General features: G+C 48.0%; 1 protein-coding gene across 6 annotated transcripts in view; it reads right to left on the minus strand.

The window, feature by feature from the left end:
- TPST2 (tyrosylprotein sulfotransferase 2) overlaps nt 1-20,673 on the minus strand; it is a 42,006-nt gene that overhangs the window by 6,691 nt on the left and 14,642 nt on the right. For 3 of the 6 annotated variants that reach the window (XM_065417615.1, XM_065417617.1, XM_065417611.1), the window contains exons 2-3: nt 6,299-6,366; nt 2,190-3,106 (exon numbers count right to left, since the gene is read on the minus strand). In XM_065417615.1, the coding sequence (XP_065273687.1) occupies nt 2,190-3,037 (848 nt within the window). In that variant the 5' untranslated portion in view covers nt 3,038-3,106; nt 6,299-6,366. Of the gene's footprint in view, nt 1-2,189; nt 3,107-4,181; nt 4,302-6,298; nt 6,367-19,798; nt 19,852-20,673 lie in introns of those variants that run through there. The other 3 variants (XM_065417614.1, XM_065417613.1, XM_065417612.1) reach the window with 3 other exon arrangements.

Genomic DNA, 20,673 nt, shown 5'->3' on the forward strand with positions numbered 1-20,673 from the left:
GACTCTAGAGAGAAAACCTCCCATCCCCGACCTGTCTCCCGTCAGGCCTTGGCGAGTAGACACTGATTTCTACCCTCTTCTGAAGGGACGGGCATTCCTACGGCAAAACCTCTCACCCCAGTTACTGCAGGAGAAAAATCAAAGGAATTTGTGGCTACCGGCCACATGGACATCATGGGAAATGAGACCTCGGGAACTGGGCAGCATTAGTAAGTTAATGGGCTATTTGCTCTCAGTAGATTTTTAAAGATACAAAGCCCAATAGAGGCCATCAGTTCACCTAAGAAATATGCCTGCATCTACCACAGTAGCTGCTCTCCCCTTCCCTCGCTACCCCAAACCACAATTTCCTTGGCTGGGGAGGGTTTAGAGCGAACGAAAGACAAGGCCATGAAGGAGAAAAGCTCTAGCCCAAGTCATGAGTGAACTGCGTGCTCCCCATCCTCTGCATTCCCTCTGCTCGGCTGCGCCCAGTTCCTGCGCAGCGCGTCTGCAACGGTCACGCCTTACACCTCACGGAAAGCCAGATTCCAAGAGCCTCTCCAGAGTCACAACAGCTACTGGTCAAACACCCCCCATTCACGAGCATCAGCAATGGAGTCACTTGCCTTGGAATTGACCACCAGGGCTAGAGCCCCTAATTCTGGAAAAGAAAGTGCTCTTTTGTTTGTACAGCACCCAGGACAATGAGGCCCTAATGCCCCTCTGAGGTCCTTAAATAATATGGGACTCTAATCACTCTTCCCACCTCTCCCTCTCGCCCTCCCCCCACTAAGTAGCCAGGGCCTCAGTTACACAGCGTGGCATACTGGGGCATCGGTTCAACTGTGACTCAAAGAGAACCACACCCAGTAAAATGCTGACTAGCGTGAGACAGCATTTTGCAAGGGTACTGAATCACCAATCATGTGCAGTCAGCTTCCACTGCTCCTCTCTCTTTGGGAAGAACTTTTTTGGGTAAGTCTACACTGCAACGAGGCACCTGCGACTGGCCAGTGCCAGCCGACAGGCTCATGGGGCTCGGGCTGCGGGCTGTTTAACTGCAGTGTAGACCTCTGGGGCTCGGGCTGGAGGCCAGGCTCTAGGATCCTGCGAGGTGGGAGGGTCCCAAAGCTCAGGACATCCCGAACGTCTACACCACAATTAAACAGCCCCGCAGCCAGAGCCCCATGAGCCCGAGTCAGCTGGCACAGGCCAGCCACGGGTGTCTCATTGCAGTGTAGACATACCCAGGGCCAGCGCAACCCATTAGGCGACCTAGGCGATTGCCTAGGGCGCTACAATTTGGGGGGCGACGACCGCGGCGGTATTTCGGCGGCGGGACCCTCCGTTGCCTCTGTGGGGGGCGGCATTTCGGGGCGGGACCTTCCGCCGCCTAGGGCGGCAGAAAAGCTGGCGGCGCTCCTGGACATACCCTTAGTGTTGATGAAAGTATGGCCTGACAATGTCCTCCCTTTCCCTTGCTCAGAGAAAAACCATACAGTGGGTTCTTTCTCCTCCACCTCCCCGTTCTGGATGTACAGAACTAACAGAAAAAGACTGTTAGAAGACAGACTTGTCTGGCTAGTTCCCATATATCCATGTTTACAGTCAGAGGTTGGGTTAGGTTAGGTTAATCTAAAATTACCAAGTAGCCAAACAACGGCAGCAAGAAGCTCAAAATATGAACTAGCTCTCGAAGACGCACTCTGTGCGTACACACTTTATGCCAGGATCGTGTCAGAACTATGTGTGGCGAGAGGCAGTGGGAAGTCAGAGAACCTCAGCTGCCTGCTACCGAAAATCATTCAGTGCTAGCTGGAACGTAATCCGATGTTTAAAGAAATATTTGGGAATGGGTAGAAAAAGAGAAAGGGGACATAGATTACCCCAAAACTGGAGCTCCTTAATAGGACTCTGCCAAAGCAGAGCCCGAAATCATCCCCTTATTTACAAGTGGGATGACGGAGACGTCACCATTCTTAAAAATCCTCACCTAAGCAGCTAACCGCCATTGTGACATTCACGCAGTTCTTTACTTAGACACACACAAATACGCTACAGCAGAGTTGGGTGCATCGATCCCTCTGCTCCTGAAAACCAGGCATGAAAACAAGCAACAAGGCATGCCCCAAGGAGGTTTGGCAAGAACCCGCTCCGTCTAGTCAGGAGTCTCTTTGGAAAGCAGCGGCAGCCATACAGACACTCACTTGGAAAGAGAGACTCCGCCTGGTTTCCCTATCAATTCTTCATGGTGCAGCACCGCGTCGCTCCAGGAAATGTCTAGGAACTGCATGATGACGCGCATGGACTGCTCGGGGTGCAGCACTAGCTGCTCATAGTAGACTGGCAGGCACCTGGACTGCCCAATTTCTACACACTGCGAATACATCACCTCGATCGCTTTGTTCCACTTGGTAAGGCAGTCTCGGTAGCTGTTCAAGTCAAAGCCTGCAATCGTCACCTTCCTTGTGATCATGGAATGGACAGAAGCCCGGCCGTCTCGAACCATCAGCAGAAATTTGGAATTGGGAAAGAGCCTGGAAAGGTAGACAGAGGATTTTAACGTGAAGGGGTCCTTGTTACATAGATATCTGGCTGGCTCCCCATGCTTGGCAATGACTTCCAGGATAAACGCCTGCATGGCAGCGTCCAGGACTTGGTCCGTCACTCCCGCTTCATCCAAGCGCATCTTTTCGCGCCCAGATTTGGACCAGGCCTGGCGCATGGCCAGCACCCGGGGAATAATGCGAGTCTCTTCTCCGCAGCGGACCTCTGGATGCGCATCCAGCATGGCTCTCATGAGAGTCGTGCCGCTCCGCGGGACCCCACCGATAAATATCAGAGGCATCTCCTTGCTGTACCGGTACTCGATGCGACTGGAGTCCACCATAACCAGTTCTTCGTTTTCTGGTCTCATCAGCCCATGCGTCCGCTTGCCATAGCCCTTGCCCAGCAGCTCCTGGCACTCCAACATCTGCTGGCCAAGGTGCACAGTCACCATCAGGGCAACAGCAAAGCCAAGCCCCAGCAACACCCGCCTCATGGTGACCCGCATTCTGTTCCTCTGCACATAGGCTGGGAGACCTTCAGCTTTCAGTTAGTAAGCAGCCAAGCCGGTGCGCATCTGCAAAGAAAACAGCACATGTTCAAAGAAGTCAGTGGCATACATCCGGTTACCCAGCCCGTCTCCTACTGAGCCACCTGACACCAGGACAGCCTCAGCCTCCAATAAATCACACAAAGACCTATTGATCACCTCAACTGGCCCTGGAGAGAACACGCCAAGCCATTTGTCTTGTCTGCTTGGAACTAACTCCAGCTTCCACCACAACTCCCCAGAGACCATTCCAGGGTCTAATCAACCTCGTGATTTATCACCATCTTACATCCCCAAAAGAAGTGCAAAGTGATTTTCAGACTGTACGTAAAGAGATTGTTTCTTGCTGCTGGGGATGAAGGTACCTGTTTACCAGCAATGCTGCGCAGCAGTTTAGGAGAGAAAATTAAGAATCACGTATCCAGGAAATCCTTAGGGAAGTACTTCCAAAACATCCAGACCAAATTTTCCTTGGCTTATCTTCATCCTATTACTTCCTTCTATTAAATATGTGTTGCTTTGAAGCAAGGACTGCCATCAAAACAGAGAAGAACTGAAGTAAAAACAGAATAGAAGCCTCCAAGCTCTGGGTATTCCATGCGAGCAATTCTAGAAGAGTCGGAGTGCAGCAAAAGCACCGGCCTTGCTTTACTAGCTCAATGGCAGAGCTTTTGTATGTATGGCCAGGGCATTTTGGCTTAGCCAGACTTTTCCCTCCTCATGAAGGCCAAGAAAACATCAATCTCCAAGGTGACAGACTGATTTACTGCCCTCCATCCCAGATGTGTCCCCAATCCTTTCTGGCAGTTTTCCTTTGTTGTATTACACGTATTCACTGAACTACACAACACAACCCTTCTATCAGTTCCATAAACAAGACGTTTCCTGTATGCATTTGTTTACTTTGATTAGAAATTAGCTAGGACATGAGAAAACTCTACCCATTTGATTTCCAGGAGGTTGGTGGGTTTGCTTCAGCAGAAGCGATGGCCAATGAGCATCAAATTGGGTTAATTATTAAACAAACTATGTATGTGAAGGTTTAGTGTCAATACTAGCAACAAGCATCGCCAATCTGAATACTCCCCTGCCAGAAACTGACCTTAAATAAAGTTTCCCCTTGAAACACTGAAGCTTTCATTTGGCTCTGCCGTGAAGACGCGACTTCTCCGTAGGAGATTCCAGCAAGAGGATTGTTGCTCCTGCAAGTCTGTCTCCTGCTCTGCTGATTCCACAAAGCTCCTATTAAAACTGGCCAACCATCCCTCCCCCTTTCCCGGCCGAACCCACTAGTGCAGGGTTTGCAACCCCGCCCCGAGGTCACAGAGGGCGGTGGGGTAAATTCCTTGCAATGCCTGGATTTGGGCAGAAGTTGAACGTGGGAGAGGGGAAGGGGACCGCTGTGCATTTTATTTCACTGCCAATCCAAAACGCTGCCTAAGAAAAATATTTTCTTCTCAAAAATTTCTTAATGAAAGCAAGCATTTACCAGTGGCCCATGTAACCATGCAGAGCAGTCCATTCTCACACCCGGCAGGGCACTGGCCGTGTCCCGGGAGCTGAGTCAGGCATGCTGCTTTACTTGACATCATTATTTGTTCAGCACTGACTGTGCGTGGTACTGTACAAAGAGCAGCAGTTCTGGGCCCCAGGACTTTACAATCTAGTTACATGTCTCTGAAGTGATGAATTGGTCATTTGACTTTTTAATATATATTCATCTCCAAAAGCAATTTAAAATGCCCACTAGCCTCTGGGCTCCACAGCATTTATAGCTGGAATGGACAGAAATTCAGACTATCCGGACTGTAATGGGATGTAGTTCAAAAGTCTAAGCAGAGGTAAAAAAAAATATTTTAAAGGGAGGATAGTACTAAATGGGGTAGGAGAATAGAGTTTATGGTTAACATTTCCTCCCAGGATTCCCTGGCAGCCCCACTTGCTTGTCAAGGTCACTTAGAGGTGAGGACATGGCTCATCTGGGCATCTGAAATGAGTGCTGTGAATCTGACCATACAAACACGGGATTCCAGGACAACGGACCAGACGGAACGTGCCACACCTCAGAATCCTGAAGTGAAACCTGCTGCATACGTTCTGGGCCCTCCACTGCCCAGGCAGACAAAGTCGCTTTAAGGGACTGTGATCTCAAATGTTATTCAGCTCTGCTCCTGCCCATCCATGTGCTTGTTCAACTACTGCCAAGGCAGATGGCAACTATGCAGCATTCACAGAGACTGTTTGGCCTCTAATTTTGCCTGCTAGCCATTTAAAAAGAAAAAAGAGCTCTTAAAATAGTGGGTCTATCAGCTTCAGGGTGACAGACATGCGGACAGCCTGCTGTCTGGGCACATGACTAGGGAACAAGAACCCTGATCTGATGCTGACTCCATCTGTGTCTGGAACATGTCACTTCTCTCTCTCCCTGCTTCCCCAACAGTAACAAGGGGAATACTTGCTGGGGGGCAGCCAGGGGGTGGATGCCAAGAGCAGACTGCTACCCAAAGTACTACCTATTATTAGATGGGGTCACTAAAACCTCCCGAAACTCGGAGTTCCTAAACAAGCACGAGTGAGCCTACTCACTAAAGCGAGGTCAAAGGTGCAATTAAGCTCAAACTGCTTTTTGCAGTCTTCTGCTGCCGAAAGTCCTCAGTTACTGTCTTCTCCCCGGCGTCTTCCCTCCCACACAGGATCCAGGGACTTAAAATCATTGTATCCTTCAGGACGTAAGTTCATCAACAGAAACCAAAAAGCTAAAGGCTTCACCAGAGCACAACCAGCGCAGCAGCTCAATAAACCCCCACACACGTTTGGCTGGTGCTCTGACCCCTGGGACACACTGACGAAGATGGAGTGCGATCCAGAGAGCCAGAAACTCCATCTTCAACCAGACGGAGAATTTAGTGCTGGCTTTAAAGAAAGCAAAATGCAACATGCAGAGTAACAGCTGAGCTGGGGCCGATGTGGTAATAAGGATCAATACAAACCCAAAATAAAAAAAAATCCCTGCAATTAAAAATCTTCCCCATTTTGCATTCTGCTTAGGTATTAATATCAGCAAGATTTGTAATTGTTTCTAGTAGCTTTTGAGAGTGGTAAAATATTAATAAAACAGAAGCGGCTGTGCAGACACAAACATGAAATATTCATTAACTCACTCCCAATATGTCATGCCGGGTCCCACTGCTCTGACAGATCCTCTTTTGATACACTTACCTTTCCCTGGTAAATTCATTTTGCCGTTGGCCGATCTTTGCTCAGAAATACAGATGGCCGATGAATACCTAATGGGGAAAAAAAACCACAATGCTGATTTGTTTAGAGATAACTGATATTCATCGGAATGGTTAGAAATAAAATGCTCATTCTCAGGATTCAATTTTCAATATTGCAGTTTTAATAGTCTATCGACACACAGATCATTAATCTTTTAATGTTTACCTGAAAGCCAAACGACATGCAGACACGAGATACAACTGTTATGTTCATCATGCATTGTCTCCACCAAACCTAGCAACTGGCTGGCAGAAATCAGCCTGACTATCTTAACACACTGGCAGTGTCACTTGGCTATCACAGCTACAGACAAGGCATTAAAAATAAGACTATACACCTGGCATCACAACCCTGAGCCCATGAAGCAACATTCCTCTCATCCCAGGGAAAGGAAACCTTGCAAGTCCATGGGGTAAATTACAACAAAACTCAGGGAGAGTTTGGGGGCACCGGCTGAGAGAGAAGAAGAAAGCAATTGAACACATCTCTCAAATGAGGTAGGAGGCTGACTTCCCAAGACCTGAGACGGAGAGAGCAAGAGCCAGGCAGAAGCAGGCAGGATGTGAGAGGCCAGAGGGGATGGCAGACTGAATATATTACAGAGTCCCAACTGGGCTTTTCTATTTCCCACACGTAAACAGAACCACGCAGCCTGCTCCAGAGGACACTGCACACCACCTGCTTTCCCGTTTCATTACAAGCTCTGAAATCAGGCAAGAGCAAAAGCGCTGCAGAGGGTCACCAGCTTTTCCGACAAACCTGAGCCCAGTGTACGGCTTTGACCGAGGTCATCTGCAATTCTGAGCAAGCTCTGCTTTGAAAATTAGGCTCCTTTGAGCATACCACTCAAAGCAAAGTCAAGGGGATGCGAACCCCAGAGCAAGAGAAAACGTCAGCATGAGCCCCTGCAAAGCAAGCTGCAAGATTTCCCTGGCTAGGACAAACTCTTCCACGTTTTGCTCAAGGTGGATTCCTTCACCCTGCTGTCTGTGAAACTGATTTTTAGCACATGGAACTCCCTGGGGCCCAGTGGTGTTTGCAATCTACCTGCAGCATGCAGATCCACAAGAAGTGATCTTAACATTGAAACAAAACGGGCTCCCACGGGTGGTACACATGCGCCCCTCCCACTAAGCATCGCCCCCTGCTCCCCACCTGTCTCTGGATTTCCAAGGAGCCCTGTCTTCTGCATCTGCGACTATAAGTTCCCTCTTTGCATATCATACAACAGCCTAGTAGACGGAGCTGCCTTCTGCGAACACAGAATCTTTTTCATGCTGTTTCCAGGAGATGCCTCTGAACCAGGGATAAAAACGTTACCAGTGTAACTGCTGCAAGAAGTTAGGTGCCCCTGCAGGGCAGCAGCAAGGCAGGCTCCAGTCGCCTTTCGGGTGAAGGGGCCGAGACAGAAGGGAGAGGAGGGGGCAAAAAGGCACAAAGCAGCACATGCCATTTGGCTGCACACAGCCACCAGGCCTATTAGGCTGGAAGGGGATTTCCACCTGGCTCCAGGATTAGAGGCCATGGGATTCTCTCCCCAATATTTCTGGAGCACCCCCTGCTGCAGATCTAAACACTCCACGTACACTACAAGCCTCGGTGTCTGCTGCTGGGGGCGATAACGCACTCATCCATAGTCTGGTGAGCACACTTGGTAACACTACACCCCCACCCATCACATACACAGCTCCCCGCAGCTCTCGTGGTCGGGGCACAGCACCTCGCCTCCCTAGTTGGACATTGACAGGTTCCCTCGAGACCTGGGGCTTGACTGTCAGAGGTGATGAGCACCCACAGCTCCATTAACTTCAACTGGAGTTCTGGGCGCTCAGCACCACTGAAAGGCAGGCCCTTGTTTGCCTCAGTTTCCCCTGTACACCAGGGATTTCATCCCCTGCTTCACAGAACCGACTGACAGTGTCTGTAGCATTGGGTCAGTACAGAAGCGCTGGAGAACTGCTAATGATTAGTACTGATGTGTGAGTGGAACAAGGCAATCAGCTCTGCCTCTATTCTAGAGCTAATGAAGAGCCTGGGGGGGGGGGGGAACTCCACCCAGATCAAGTTTCCAGAGAATCCCAGTTTGCCCCGAGGGGCGGGGATGATTAGAACACATTCCTTTCCAACCAAAACTGCCCTGCATTGAGCCAGGTCCATCAACGGGGGGATTTCAAGTCTGGACTAGGCTGCAGGCTTCCCGGGGCAGGGACCACATTTCCTCAGAGATTTCTGAAATACCATCAGTGCTCAAATAGCAGCTGTTCGCAGCCCACCGCCCACGCTCTGCCCTCAGGAAAATAGCCCAAATCGTGCACTTATGTGGCATGTGCACGCGCGCGCACACACTTCCTTCCTGACACTGCTCATGCAAACCACCACCAGGGAGCTGCTTTGCCAAGAACCCTTCGCATACAGAACCACTAACTTCTCAGAGAGGCAGTGACTTAGCCGAGGGCCTCTCTCTGCAAGAGCCTGACAGTTTTGCCATGTGAGGCGGACAATGAGCCATGAAGAGTGGAGCGGCTATCCACATATGACCATCGACTTTTTACCCAGCCCTCCAGAAGAGACAAGCTGGTGCACTGATCCGCTGAGAACAAAATTAAAATAAAAGGAGTAAGCTCTATTGTGGGTCCTGTACAGCTTGCCAAAACACAAGAAGCGGCTAGCCCCAGCTATTAAAGATTACACATTTTTTATTTACATCAACGTGACTAGATGTAGTTTTAGATTATTTATGCTCCAGAGGAGATGTTTATTCTTCTGGCTACATGAATTTGCAAGTACTTAGAAACTGGACTTGTTATACTGCCTAGTTAACTTCAGGTACCATTGTCCCTAATCACTTCTCTTTCGGATACACCGCAGCCACAGAAAGCAGCTATTCTAGCAACTGAGCGCTATGATTCCAAATTCTAAGTACTGTGCACCATCGCTGGAGTCAGACGTTCCAAGGCCAGATAGGACCATTGTGATCCCGACCTCCTGCATAACACAAGCCAGAGAAGTTCAGCAAATAATCCCTAGGTCTGGGGGAAGCTGATTGTCATAGGCCTTGGCTACACTCGGGACTTCACAGCGCTGCCGCGGCAGTGCTGTGAAGCGCGAGTGTAGTTGCGCCGCCAGCGCTGTGAGAAAGCTCTCGCGGCGCTGTATGTACTCCACCTCTCCGAGGGGAATAGCTTGCAGCTGTGAGAGCTCTTTACAGCGCTGTACTCGCTGCGCTCAGGGGGGTGTTTTTTCACACCCCTGAGCACAGCAAGTTGCAGCGCTGTACAGCGCCAGTGTAGCCAAGGCCATAGTCACTTACCAGCTAGTTTGGTGACATCTGCGTGGCCTGTGACTAAATGCACACAATAGCTCAGAAGTGACAGAGACGGGACATAGTGCAGGAACATGCCCGCACCCTGCCCACGAGGCGCTGTGTTACACAACACAAATGGAACTAGTAATACAGCACTGAGGCACACAAACAATTAGCTCATGGCAAACTAGGGCATGAATCTTCACCACCAGAGCCTGCCACGGACCAGAGGTCCACATCAGTGGCTCTCAACCTTTCCAGACTGCTGCACCCTTTCAGGAGTCTGATTTGTTGTGTGTACCCCAAGTTTCACCTCTCTTAAAAACTACTTGCTTACAAAAATCAGACATAAGAATACAAAAATATCAGAGTACACTATTACTGAAAAATTGCTTACGCTCTCTATTTTACCATGTATTTATAAAAGAAATCGATTGGAATATAAATATTGTACTTCAGGGTATAGTCTATAGAGCGGTATAAACAAGTCATTGTCTGTATAAAATTTTAGTTTGTATTAACTTCACTAGCGCTTTTTATGTGGCCTGTTGTAAAATCAGGCAAATAGCAAGATGAGTTGATGTACCCCCTGGAAGACCTCTGTGTGCCCCCAGGGGGACATGTACCCCTGGTTGAGAACCACTGGTCCACATGGACCCGGCTGACATGCACTAACAGTTCATTAATGCGCTTTGATCTAATCTGTTTCAAAGAGGACTAGATCAAAGTGCATTAACGCACTGTTACTGTGCATCAGCAGGGTCCACAACAGTTAGTGCACAGCAGGCTAGTGGGGGGCAGATTCACACCCCAACTTGCCATGAACTAATTGTTTGTGTAGTAGACAAGCCCCAGGACTGCAGCCAAGGTGGGTATATAGACAGTGCTGTTCACACATCTACTGTTCTTGGAAACCTTGTTATTACAGATTCTATGCAAATCAAGAGAAAATCCCTCCAGAGAGGATATTCAAGCTAGAGAAATCGCACATAAGGGGCTAACATTTGGGTTTCCATAAACTGACCTAAGACCTGCTCTGATTAAAACTGTCTGAATGTAGGGTGCATGCTGGCTGACAAAAAAACAGAATAAGAGGGCCTGGGGCTGAGCAGGGCTGAGATGCGGAGAGAATGATCTGCATGTCCAGTCCCAAGTCACATGACAAGGGTTCAGGCCCCTGTCACCTGAGAAGGGTCAGTGTTCAGACTCCAGTGGCCCAGATTCACAGAGGGAGCCCAGCACTAGAATAGCAGCAGGGGCTCCAGGACCGGGCTGGGGCTCTTCAGCAGAGTGGTGGGCAGAGGCCTGCCCCACACCTGCCCAGGCTAAACCAGTCATTCAGTTGCATGAGCACCGAAAATTAGCGGCAGAGATCTGGGACTCAGGAGTGGAACCTACAGTTTTCATGGGCTGTAATTCAACTCTCACCTCCACTGTTAGTGAAATGGCAGATCTGGGGCGGGAGCTGCAGCCTGTCTCTGAAAGGCCCACGGAGCTGCAAGGAGAAGGTGAACAGGTGCACTGCAGACTGCAGGTGCAACTGAAAACAGGGTCTTAGAATGGAAAGCGTCAGATAACCTTAAGTATAAGCACTGCTACCTGCACTACCTATAAGAATATAAGAACTGCCATCCTGGGTCAGATCAATGGTCCAACTAACCCAGTATCCAGTCTCTGACAGTGGTCCATACCAGAGCTTCAGGCACAGCATACAGAACAGGGCAACTGGAGATAGCCACCCGGCTTCTCCTCCCAGCTTCTGGCAGTTAGAGGCTTAGGGTGACACTGACCTTGAGGTTGCATCCCTGACCATCTTGGCTAACAGCCATTGATGGACCTATCCTTCATGAACTCATCTAGTTCTTTCTGAACCCAGTTATACTTAGGCCATTACAACATCCCACGGCAATGAGTTCCACAGGTTAACTGTGTGGTGTTTGAAAAATTACTTCCCCTTGTTTGTATTCAACCTGGTGCCTATTAATTTCATCTGGTTTTTGTATGGTTGGAAAAGAATGTATCATTTTAGTGTTTGTAAACCACTTTGAAAATGACAAACACTAGATAAGTTATTAGAGAGAAAAGGTGGGGGAGGCGATATCTTTTATTGGACCAACTTCTGTTGGCGAGAGAGACAAGCTTGCGAGTTCACAGTTTCTCAGACCTGAAGAAGAGCTCGAAAGCTGCTCTGGGAACTGATATGGCTACACCACCACTGTGTACATAGAGAAGTTATTGTTAAACAGAAGGTTTGTTTCTGAAGGGCAGTACTACCACTAAAACATATTTAACTCAAATCTTTGAAATAAGCATAGTTTAGCACTGTTCGAGGGTGTCTCAGATGCTGGGAAATTCATTAAGGGCTATCTGCATGCAGCATAGAGGAAACTAGTCTATGCCCCATGGAGCTCTCAATCTATTGTTTCAATCCCAGGGAGCCCACACACAATACACAAGTGAAAGGTCTAATCTTGTACTGCTGCAGATAGCTTTGTTCCCCCCGCCCCCTCGTGTTTTGGTGGATTAACCGTATAAAGCTGGTTTCAAGAGACCTGAATGAAGAAAGAGAAGTGGTTTTTGTAACAAGGAAGAGCAGAGGAGAGCAAAGGTGAGCGAGAAAAGGGACAAAAGGATGTTCGGAGGAAGGGAGCAGCGTGGATTAAAGGTGGGGAGGTGGAGTGGGAGACACAGGAGGCAGTGAGTAGAAACGCATGTTTAGTTCTCAAATCTCTGTGCTGATTTCAATGGGTCATCTGAGTCCCAGCCACACACTTCAACAGGGGATTTGAAAAGCAGCAAGACTTCACAAAGGGCACCTGCATATGCTGCATACAAAATGCAGTGAGCCCGGCACAGGCGTGCAGAACTAGCAATGCCCTCACCTCACCACTCTGGGCACAGGAGCGCTTGCTGTGCTGATGCCCTGACTCTTACCCTGTCTATTCTTGAAAGCAGGGGTTGAGAAAATGCTGACACAGCCCTATGTCTGCAACTGACTGTGGGGCATCCACGGACAGCAGTGAAATTGTTCGTAGACGCGCACCCTTGTCTAGTCAATGGCAGGCCTGGGACCTTGGTTTTGAGATTGGATAGTCCCTTCTCCATACCCATGGAGAGAGGTTAGCTCTGAATTCTCCACTGCCCAACAGCTAATGACCATGAGCACGTTTGCTGCCTACCCCCGACAAATACTGCAACTAGCTACGTTTTCACTTTCTTACAGACTTCCAGAGAGATGCACAAAGATTTTCATTCTGATTTAACTGAGCCCAGAGACTGTAAGGATGCCGCTCACTGACACAAGGCTGCTTTCATACACACAGAATCAAGCTGCAAAGAGGAAAGCCCACAAAGTTCAAATATTCCAGAAAGAAAATTACTTTCAGGCCATCACCTTGAACAAAAAGTCACAGTCACCGGAATGTTTGGTGCCACTCGTCCTACATGTAACACCTGAGTCCCCTCAGGGAGTTAGATGCACAAACATGGAATTTGGCCACCTATCTGTATTATTCGCCTTCAAAAGCCCCCTCTTAAGTTGACAAAGCATTTCTATTTTCCCAGATTGTCTTCTTTGCACCTTCAACAGTATTTGTGGCTAGTCAGTCTCACTGGTTTGTGCATGGACAGTTCCTCTCTGTGTACATCTTTCACACCTCAGATTGGAGAGAAAAATAGGATTGTAAAGCCATAAAAATCATCAGAGGGCTGAAGTGCCTGTTTAGCCCTTGCAACATCCTAACGTTAAAATTAACCAGATTTCAGCTGACAATATCTATTTACAGCTCTAATTTCGTCTATCTTTTTTCCTTTAAAGCATCACAAAGATGTCCTAGCCAAATTCCAATTCAAGTAATTACATTCCAGCTACCTAAACCGCCTCCTTTAACTTCCATTAAATGAGGTATTCCTCTTCAGTTCTTGTCCTAAACTGCATAGCAACACTATACAGCAGTCAAACCAATGCAGAGTGACAATCCAGAGGTGGCTGCAATTCAGGGATGTTGGAGCCACACATTCCTATCCTGCAAATGCTCTGCACAAAGGCAGATGGCTCCCTGTTCATAGCCAGTTGCAGGACTGGGTCCACAATCCGTGAAGTGCTCTGGATCACTTCAGGACAGAAGGCGCTACACAATGCAATAACCTCAGTATATTTCTTGTGTTCTATTTCCCTTTGGTCGTATTTATACTTCAGCTGCTTTTCAATATTAACTTTACACTTGAAACAGTCTTGCACCTTGCTGCTTATGCAGGGCATTGGTTCATAACTGCAGAGGCACAAGAGATTTTAGAATTGTTTCTCTGTGGAACACTGATCTGAAACCTCAAGCACAATCTTTGACATTGGGACATATGGAGGGGCTTACCTCCATTTTTAAATACTTTGCAAGAACAGGTTTGATGGCTTTGATCTCTGGATTACAGAAGAGTGAGCACAGGCTTCAAATACTTGAGTCTGTTGCTAAGAAATAGTGAGAGGTAAAACCCAGAGCCAAGAAGAATGTTCACAGATGAGTACTCTTAGAGCATTATCCAAGCTCCCAAGAGTCTGGTCAGGGACGCATGAACAAAGCCAGGCTGCTGTAACAGGCTTTAAATTAAATCAACAAAGATTTGACAGACATTTTATAGCACAAACGTACTGTTTGTTTATTGCCTCAGGGCTGCTGTGATTAGAAAACATTTTATTATCCTGCTCAATGCTAAAATGTTTTTGAAATAATAAAACCCCCACCAATTTGCAGCATCTTCCATTCTATTTTCTCCTGTTCCAAGTGAAGATAGTGGCACTAGTTTATCATGTATCACGCGTGTTCAGAGTATGGCTCCAGCATGTTGATTTCCACTTGGCCTCCACAATGCCGACTGTAACATGCTCTTCTTTCAAACCAGGTTATTAATTTTAAAGTAGCTAAAGTTAAAAAAGCCCATGGGAGGCCCGCTGTTGGAGCAGCAGACCCAAACTGCTGGAATCAGCTGCCATACCCTACTCTGCTGAAATAAACCAAACACTGCATTTGTGTAAGATGTCCTTTAACTCTCCCCCGCCCTTTTCTTCTTTTAAAGGTGCTTCATCAGTGTGGCCCAACTTGCAGTTATCACTGCCCCGGCATCTCTCAGGCAACATCACCTGACTAGCACTGCTAGATGTGGCACCTAACCAGCAGTTTGATTTAATTGGTTTCTTGCAGAAACACTGGTCACAGCCACTGGGGTCTCTTCCTTTTTGAAATGCTCCCAGAAGAGCCAGCTCGGCCTCACATTGGGCGCTGGATGCTTTCTCCATAGTGAGAAGCAGGACATACAGCTAAGTTTGGTTTTTTTTTTATTTTAAGCTGTCTCTGTACATCTCAGGATGGTCCCAGCAGACAGACACATCCACCAGTGCATTTGGGAACTGGATATTCAATAATGCAGGACACTCAGCAGACAGCAGCACTGAGCAGTCACCATCGTGCCCAGTTACCCACCTAGCTACACCCACTTTGTAACCCCACTCAGAATGCATCTGCTGCAGCACTGGAGATGCTGACACTGTAGCACCTTCACATCTGCCAGTACCCTGCGATTCACCAGAGGGGACACGGCTGTTCACACCGCCTGCGGGAAATGCCAGGGAGTAGCACGGACACCACACATGCTCAGCTACCAGGGGAGGCATGCTACGGGAATGGTTATGAATACCCAGCCTCAGAGCAGAACGTTGCCTTCCCCACTGAGGCAAAGGTGCATCGGTCCCTCAAACATTTCCTTTCCCAGCTTCTGGTGGATGGGGAGCATACACGGACTCTTAAAAACGTCAATCCAACTGCTTCAGGGATTCCAGCATTTAGTCTATGGACAGGATCCAAGGAGCAAACCTCCTGGAGCAGGAAATTCGGGGAGACTCTCTCAACTTGATGCATGCCAACATGAGTGACCTCCCAGCACAGTTACAGAAATCGTGTGCCCAAGACAAAGGGAAATTTCCCCACCCATCCTGAGCCCCGCCAGCTCCCCTGGAATACTTCCAGGGCCTTGCACTCAAAGTGAGTGAGGCAGCAGCAATATGGGTTAGGTTCTTTTTTTCGAGACATTCCCCATCCCTTGCAGCACTGAGTAAGATTTCAACATGCCAAACTCAAGTTCGTCATATTCCCTTTCAACGCAAATTCACTCATTGACCCAGTAATCCCCTAGAAAGGTCTAGCAACCAACCTGAGAAATGGACAGCTGTCGGGAGGGAGAGAGAGGTGACAATCTTACGCTCAGAACTCTAGAAATATCATCTCTTATGCAAAGAAAGGTTGCAGAAGGCATGGACACCTTATGAGAAGGAGTCCAAAGTCAGAAGAGAAAGAAAATATGAAAGGAACTCTTCCCTACAGAAGGAACCTATTGGGAAAAAGCCAGTAGCCGACACGGACAGAATCAGAATAACCTGCAAGGAAACTCTCTTTATAAAACCACCGGCATGTCAAAACAGCCCAGCCACCTGGAGTTAAAGGCTTTGCGGGTTAGTTACCCGGAGCGTTGGACCACTCACCGCCCTGTCCATCCCCAACGCACACACAGCTCCAATGGTGGTGAAAACTTAGGCTTGGCGAACACTTAAAAGTTAGGTCGACATAGAAAAACGCCTCTGACTGATTGATGTAGCTCGCGGACCTAGTTCCCAGCGCACATGCAGCTGGGTCTACGTAGCTAATTTTCTTCGGGGAGGTGGTATTCCCTCCCGTCAGCACAGTCTGCGTCTAGGAGCCTGTGCCAGCATGCTTAGGTTGGCATAGTACCGTACATACCAGCAGAAGTAGTATTTCTGTCTGGGCAGGATACCAGCTCCCCAGTGGATGGTAGCTATGCTGACAGAAGGACTCTCTTGTCAACATAGCTGAGCCTACACTGGGGCTTTAGAAGGCACAATGGTGTTTTTCTCACAACCCTGACCAGCGTCAGCAGGACAATATAAGTGTTAAGTGCAAACCAGGCCCCATACAATGTTTCAAGTGCTCCTGTGATTCCCACGGTGAGTCTGTGCACGGGATCTGAGGAAGCCCTGGCTGGGATGATTTAGTTGGGGTTGGTCCTGCTTTGAGCAGAGGGTTGGACTAGATGACCTCCGGAGGTCTCTTCCAACCCTAATCTAGGAATGAGTCTCCTGGAGCCGGAATTAAAAGCTGCAAGAAGAGTGACTGATCTGTGCAGCAGCCAGTGGACACACGACCCTGAATCATGCCTCTCCAGATGTGCTCCTGGTCTCCTGCCTACCAGCTGTAGGCTTCCAGCTCAGTTAACTGCCAAGCAAAATTCTCTGAGGATAAAATCTTATCTGCCAAATGCAACAATATCCAATTTTGCACTTGCTAGAAAAGCTCCCATTGTGGCATGTGGATTGCTAGTGTACTCTAGCTGTTCTGTAAAGTGCTATGCTGGGCTAACAAGGATTACCGATCAGAACCGGGGCCTCTTACAAACAGAAATGCCTGAGTTACAGGAGCTACGTACTGAGGTTGCACCATTTAATCCTCTGAGAGAATGGCTGCTGCTCTGAATCCCTTGTGGAATTTGCAGCTTTTCAGGTTCACTGTATTTTAGTGAAGCTGCAGCTCATGTGTTTTACCATGCGATGAATACAGCGAGACTACAGCACAGAGTGCAGTCTGCAGGACTCAGCGGTTGGGCCACATCACCCATACACTATCACACCACTGAGCCGCAAATCTGTTAGCTGAGGACTACCTACTCTGCTGCATTTGGGTTACATAGTCAAGCCCAGTTCTCCAAGTGGGCTGGGGGGACTATCTCCAAAAATCAGAATTTTGCAAAAAATGGAACTCTGATTTTAAAGAGAAATTCAGGACTTTCAGTCAACCCAGGTTTCAAATAACCAGGACTTACCAGTGCTCCCTTTTCTTCTATTTTAAATCATTTAGACTTTTTAAAATAACAATTACAATATAGAACATTAATACATGAGACTAAACCTGACGTCACTTACACCACCTCCTGGAACACACCCATCGAAGGGCAGGGGGAACATGCCCATTTTATCCTGCAGCAGCTGCATGCCACACATCCAAATACCACGTTCTCTCTCCACACTCCTGTATTCAGCTCACCACTGTCTTGGTGTGTTGCCATGTCATAGCACAGCACGCTGTCACAGCACCCCTGCGGGTTAGAGAGCAGAGCCTGCAGCCACTAACACAAACAGGCACAAATCTACTGCAGGTGGCCCTTGCTTCATTCTGCCCCTCAGCCAAGGACAATGCTGTGTACCCCCTTCCTTCGGATCTGTGAGCCCTGCACCTTCCTGTGTGGTATCTGGTGTGACGGGACAAGATGGGGCTGGGACTGGACAACAGGGGATGGATCACTCAAATTGCCCTGTTCTGTTCATTCCCTCTGAAGCATCAGGCCATGGCTACTATCGGAAGACAGGCTACTGGGCTGGATGGACCACTGATCTGACCCAATGTGGTCATTCTTATGTAACATGGTAATTCCTACATTGTCCTCAGCCCTGTTACTCCCATTTTTCCCCATCAGGTTTTAAATTCTATCTGCTCAGGAAACCTGAGCTCAAGGGAACTTTGGGGAAATGCAGGAGTTGTTCACGTGTGCATGTTAGACTCCGACAGCTGCAATGACCGCGTTTGAAAAAAGCAAGGCCCGTTTACACTACTGGCGCTACAGAGGCAATAAGAAATATAGAGAGATATACCTATCTCCTAGAACTGGAAGGGACCCTGAAAGGTTATTGAGTCCAGCCCCCTGCCTTCACTAGCAGGACCAAGTACTGATTTTGCCCCCGATCCCTAAGTGGCCCCCTCAAGGATTGAACTCACCACCCTGGGTTTAGCAGGCCAATGCTCAAACCACTGAGCTATCCCTCCCCCCATAGCACAGCCATGGAGCTTAGCCAGGCCACTGAAACCCCATAGCACAGAGACCGTGATGCTGGCAGACCAGGTGCCAGCTCAGGCCTCACTGAACACTGACTCCAGTCTGGCTCGCCTGTGCGTTAGCATCGTTAAACATAGATATTAGACGTTACGTTGATAGGGGTGTGTTTAGACTTTATAAAATGCTTGTAGGATGCTGCATGTATTGATCTCATTTATAACCTCTGCAGCCCATGGGTATCAAGTTATATTGAGTGTTTGCATTGTAAACCTCTGTAATTGTGTAACTCACCAAACATGATAAGAAACATTAATTAAGATAAAGTGCTCAAGAGGGCACACTGATGGGCAGATAAGGCATTGTGTAGCATCAAAGGAAAGAGGCCCTGTTGATTGCATTCCTAACTCCCTCCAGGAAGGGGAGATCTACCATGAGCTCATCCCATCAGTTTTGGAATCGGGCGGGCAGAGGGGATAAAAATTCCTGACAATAAGACTGGGTCTCTTTCATGCTGTCTGGACTCTGAGGGGCAAAGATTCCTAAACATAAGCAAAGAGACCCCCATGCAGCTTGTAATTGACATTACCATATCCGAGGTAGAAGCCAAACTCGAACAGCTTAACGGGACTAAATCGGGCGGACCGGATGATCTTCATCCGAGAATATTAAAGGAACTGGCGTGAGAAATTGCAAGCCCGTTAGCAATAATTTTTAATGAATCTGTAAACTCGGGGGTGGTACCGTTGGACTGGAGAATAGCTAATGTGGTTCCTATTTTCAAGAAGGGGGAAAAAAGTGACCCGGGTAACTACAGGCCTGTTAGTTTAACATCTGTAATATGCAAGGTCTTGGAAAAAATTTTGAAGGAGAAAGTAGTTAAGGACCTTGAGGTCAATGGCAATTGGGACAAATTACAACACGGTTTTACGAAAGGTAGATCGTGCCAAACCAACCTGATCTCCTTCTTTGAGAAAGTAACAGATTTTTTAGATAAAGGAAATGCGGTGGATCTAATATACCTCGATTTCAGTAAAGCGTTTGATACGGTACCGCATGAGGAGTTATTGGTTAAATTGGAAAAGATGGGGATCGATATGAAAATCCAGAGGTGGATAAAGAACTGGTTAAAGGGGAGACTGCAGCGGGTCGTACTGAAAGGTGACCTGTCAGGTTGGAGGGAGGTTACCAGTGGAGTTCCTCAAGGTTCGGTTTTGGGTCCAATTTTATTTAATCTATTTATTACTGACCTCGGAACCGAATGTAGGAGTGGGCTGATAAAGTTTGCGGATGATACAAAGTTGGGAGGTATTGCCAATTCGGAGAAGGATCGGGATATCCTGCAGGGAGATTTGGATGACCTTGTAAACTGGAGTAATAGTAATAGGATGAAATTTAATAGTGAGAAGTGTAAGGTGATGCATTTAGGGATGACTAAGAAGAATTTTAGTTATAAGCTGGGGACGCATCGGTTGGAAGTAACGGAAGAGGAGAAGGACCTCGGAGTCCTGGTTGATCGCAGGATGACTATGAGTCGGCAATGTGACGTGGCCGTGAAAAAAGCTAATGCGGTCCTGGGATGCATTAGGCGAGGTATTTCTAGTAGGGATAAGGAGGTGCTGGTTCCGTTATACAAGGCACTGGTGAGACCTCATTTGGAGTAGTGTGTGCAGTTCTGGTCTCCCATGTTTAAAAGGGATGAATACAAACTGGAACGGGTACAGAGAAGGGCCACTAGGATGATCCGAGGAATGGAAAACCTGTCGTATGAAAGGAGACTCGAGGAGCTTGGTTTGTTTACCTTAACCAAAAGAAGGCTGAGGGGGGATATGATTGCTCTCTTTAAATATATCAGAGGGATAAATACCAGGGAGGGAGAGGAATAATTTCAACTCAGTACTAATGTGGACACGAGAACAAATGGATATAAACTGGCCATCGGGAAGTTTAGGCTTGAAATTAGATGACAGTTTCTAACCGTCAGAGGGGTGAAGTTCTGGAACAGCCTTCCGAGGGAAATAGTGGGGGCAAAAGACCTCTCTGGCTTTAAGATTAAGCTTGATAAGTTTATGGAGGGGATGGTTTGATGGGATAACGTGATTTTAGTCAATAGGTCAATAACGTG

The sequence above is a fragment of the Emys orbicularis genome, chromosome 16 (assembly GCF_028017835.1).
Source record: "Emys orbicularis isolate rEmyOrb1 chromosome 16, rEmyOrb1.hap1, whole genome shotgun sequence".
Classification (NCBI taxonomy): domain Eukaryota; kingdom Metazoa; phylum Chordata; order Testudines; family Emydidae; genus Emys; species Emys orbicularis.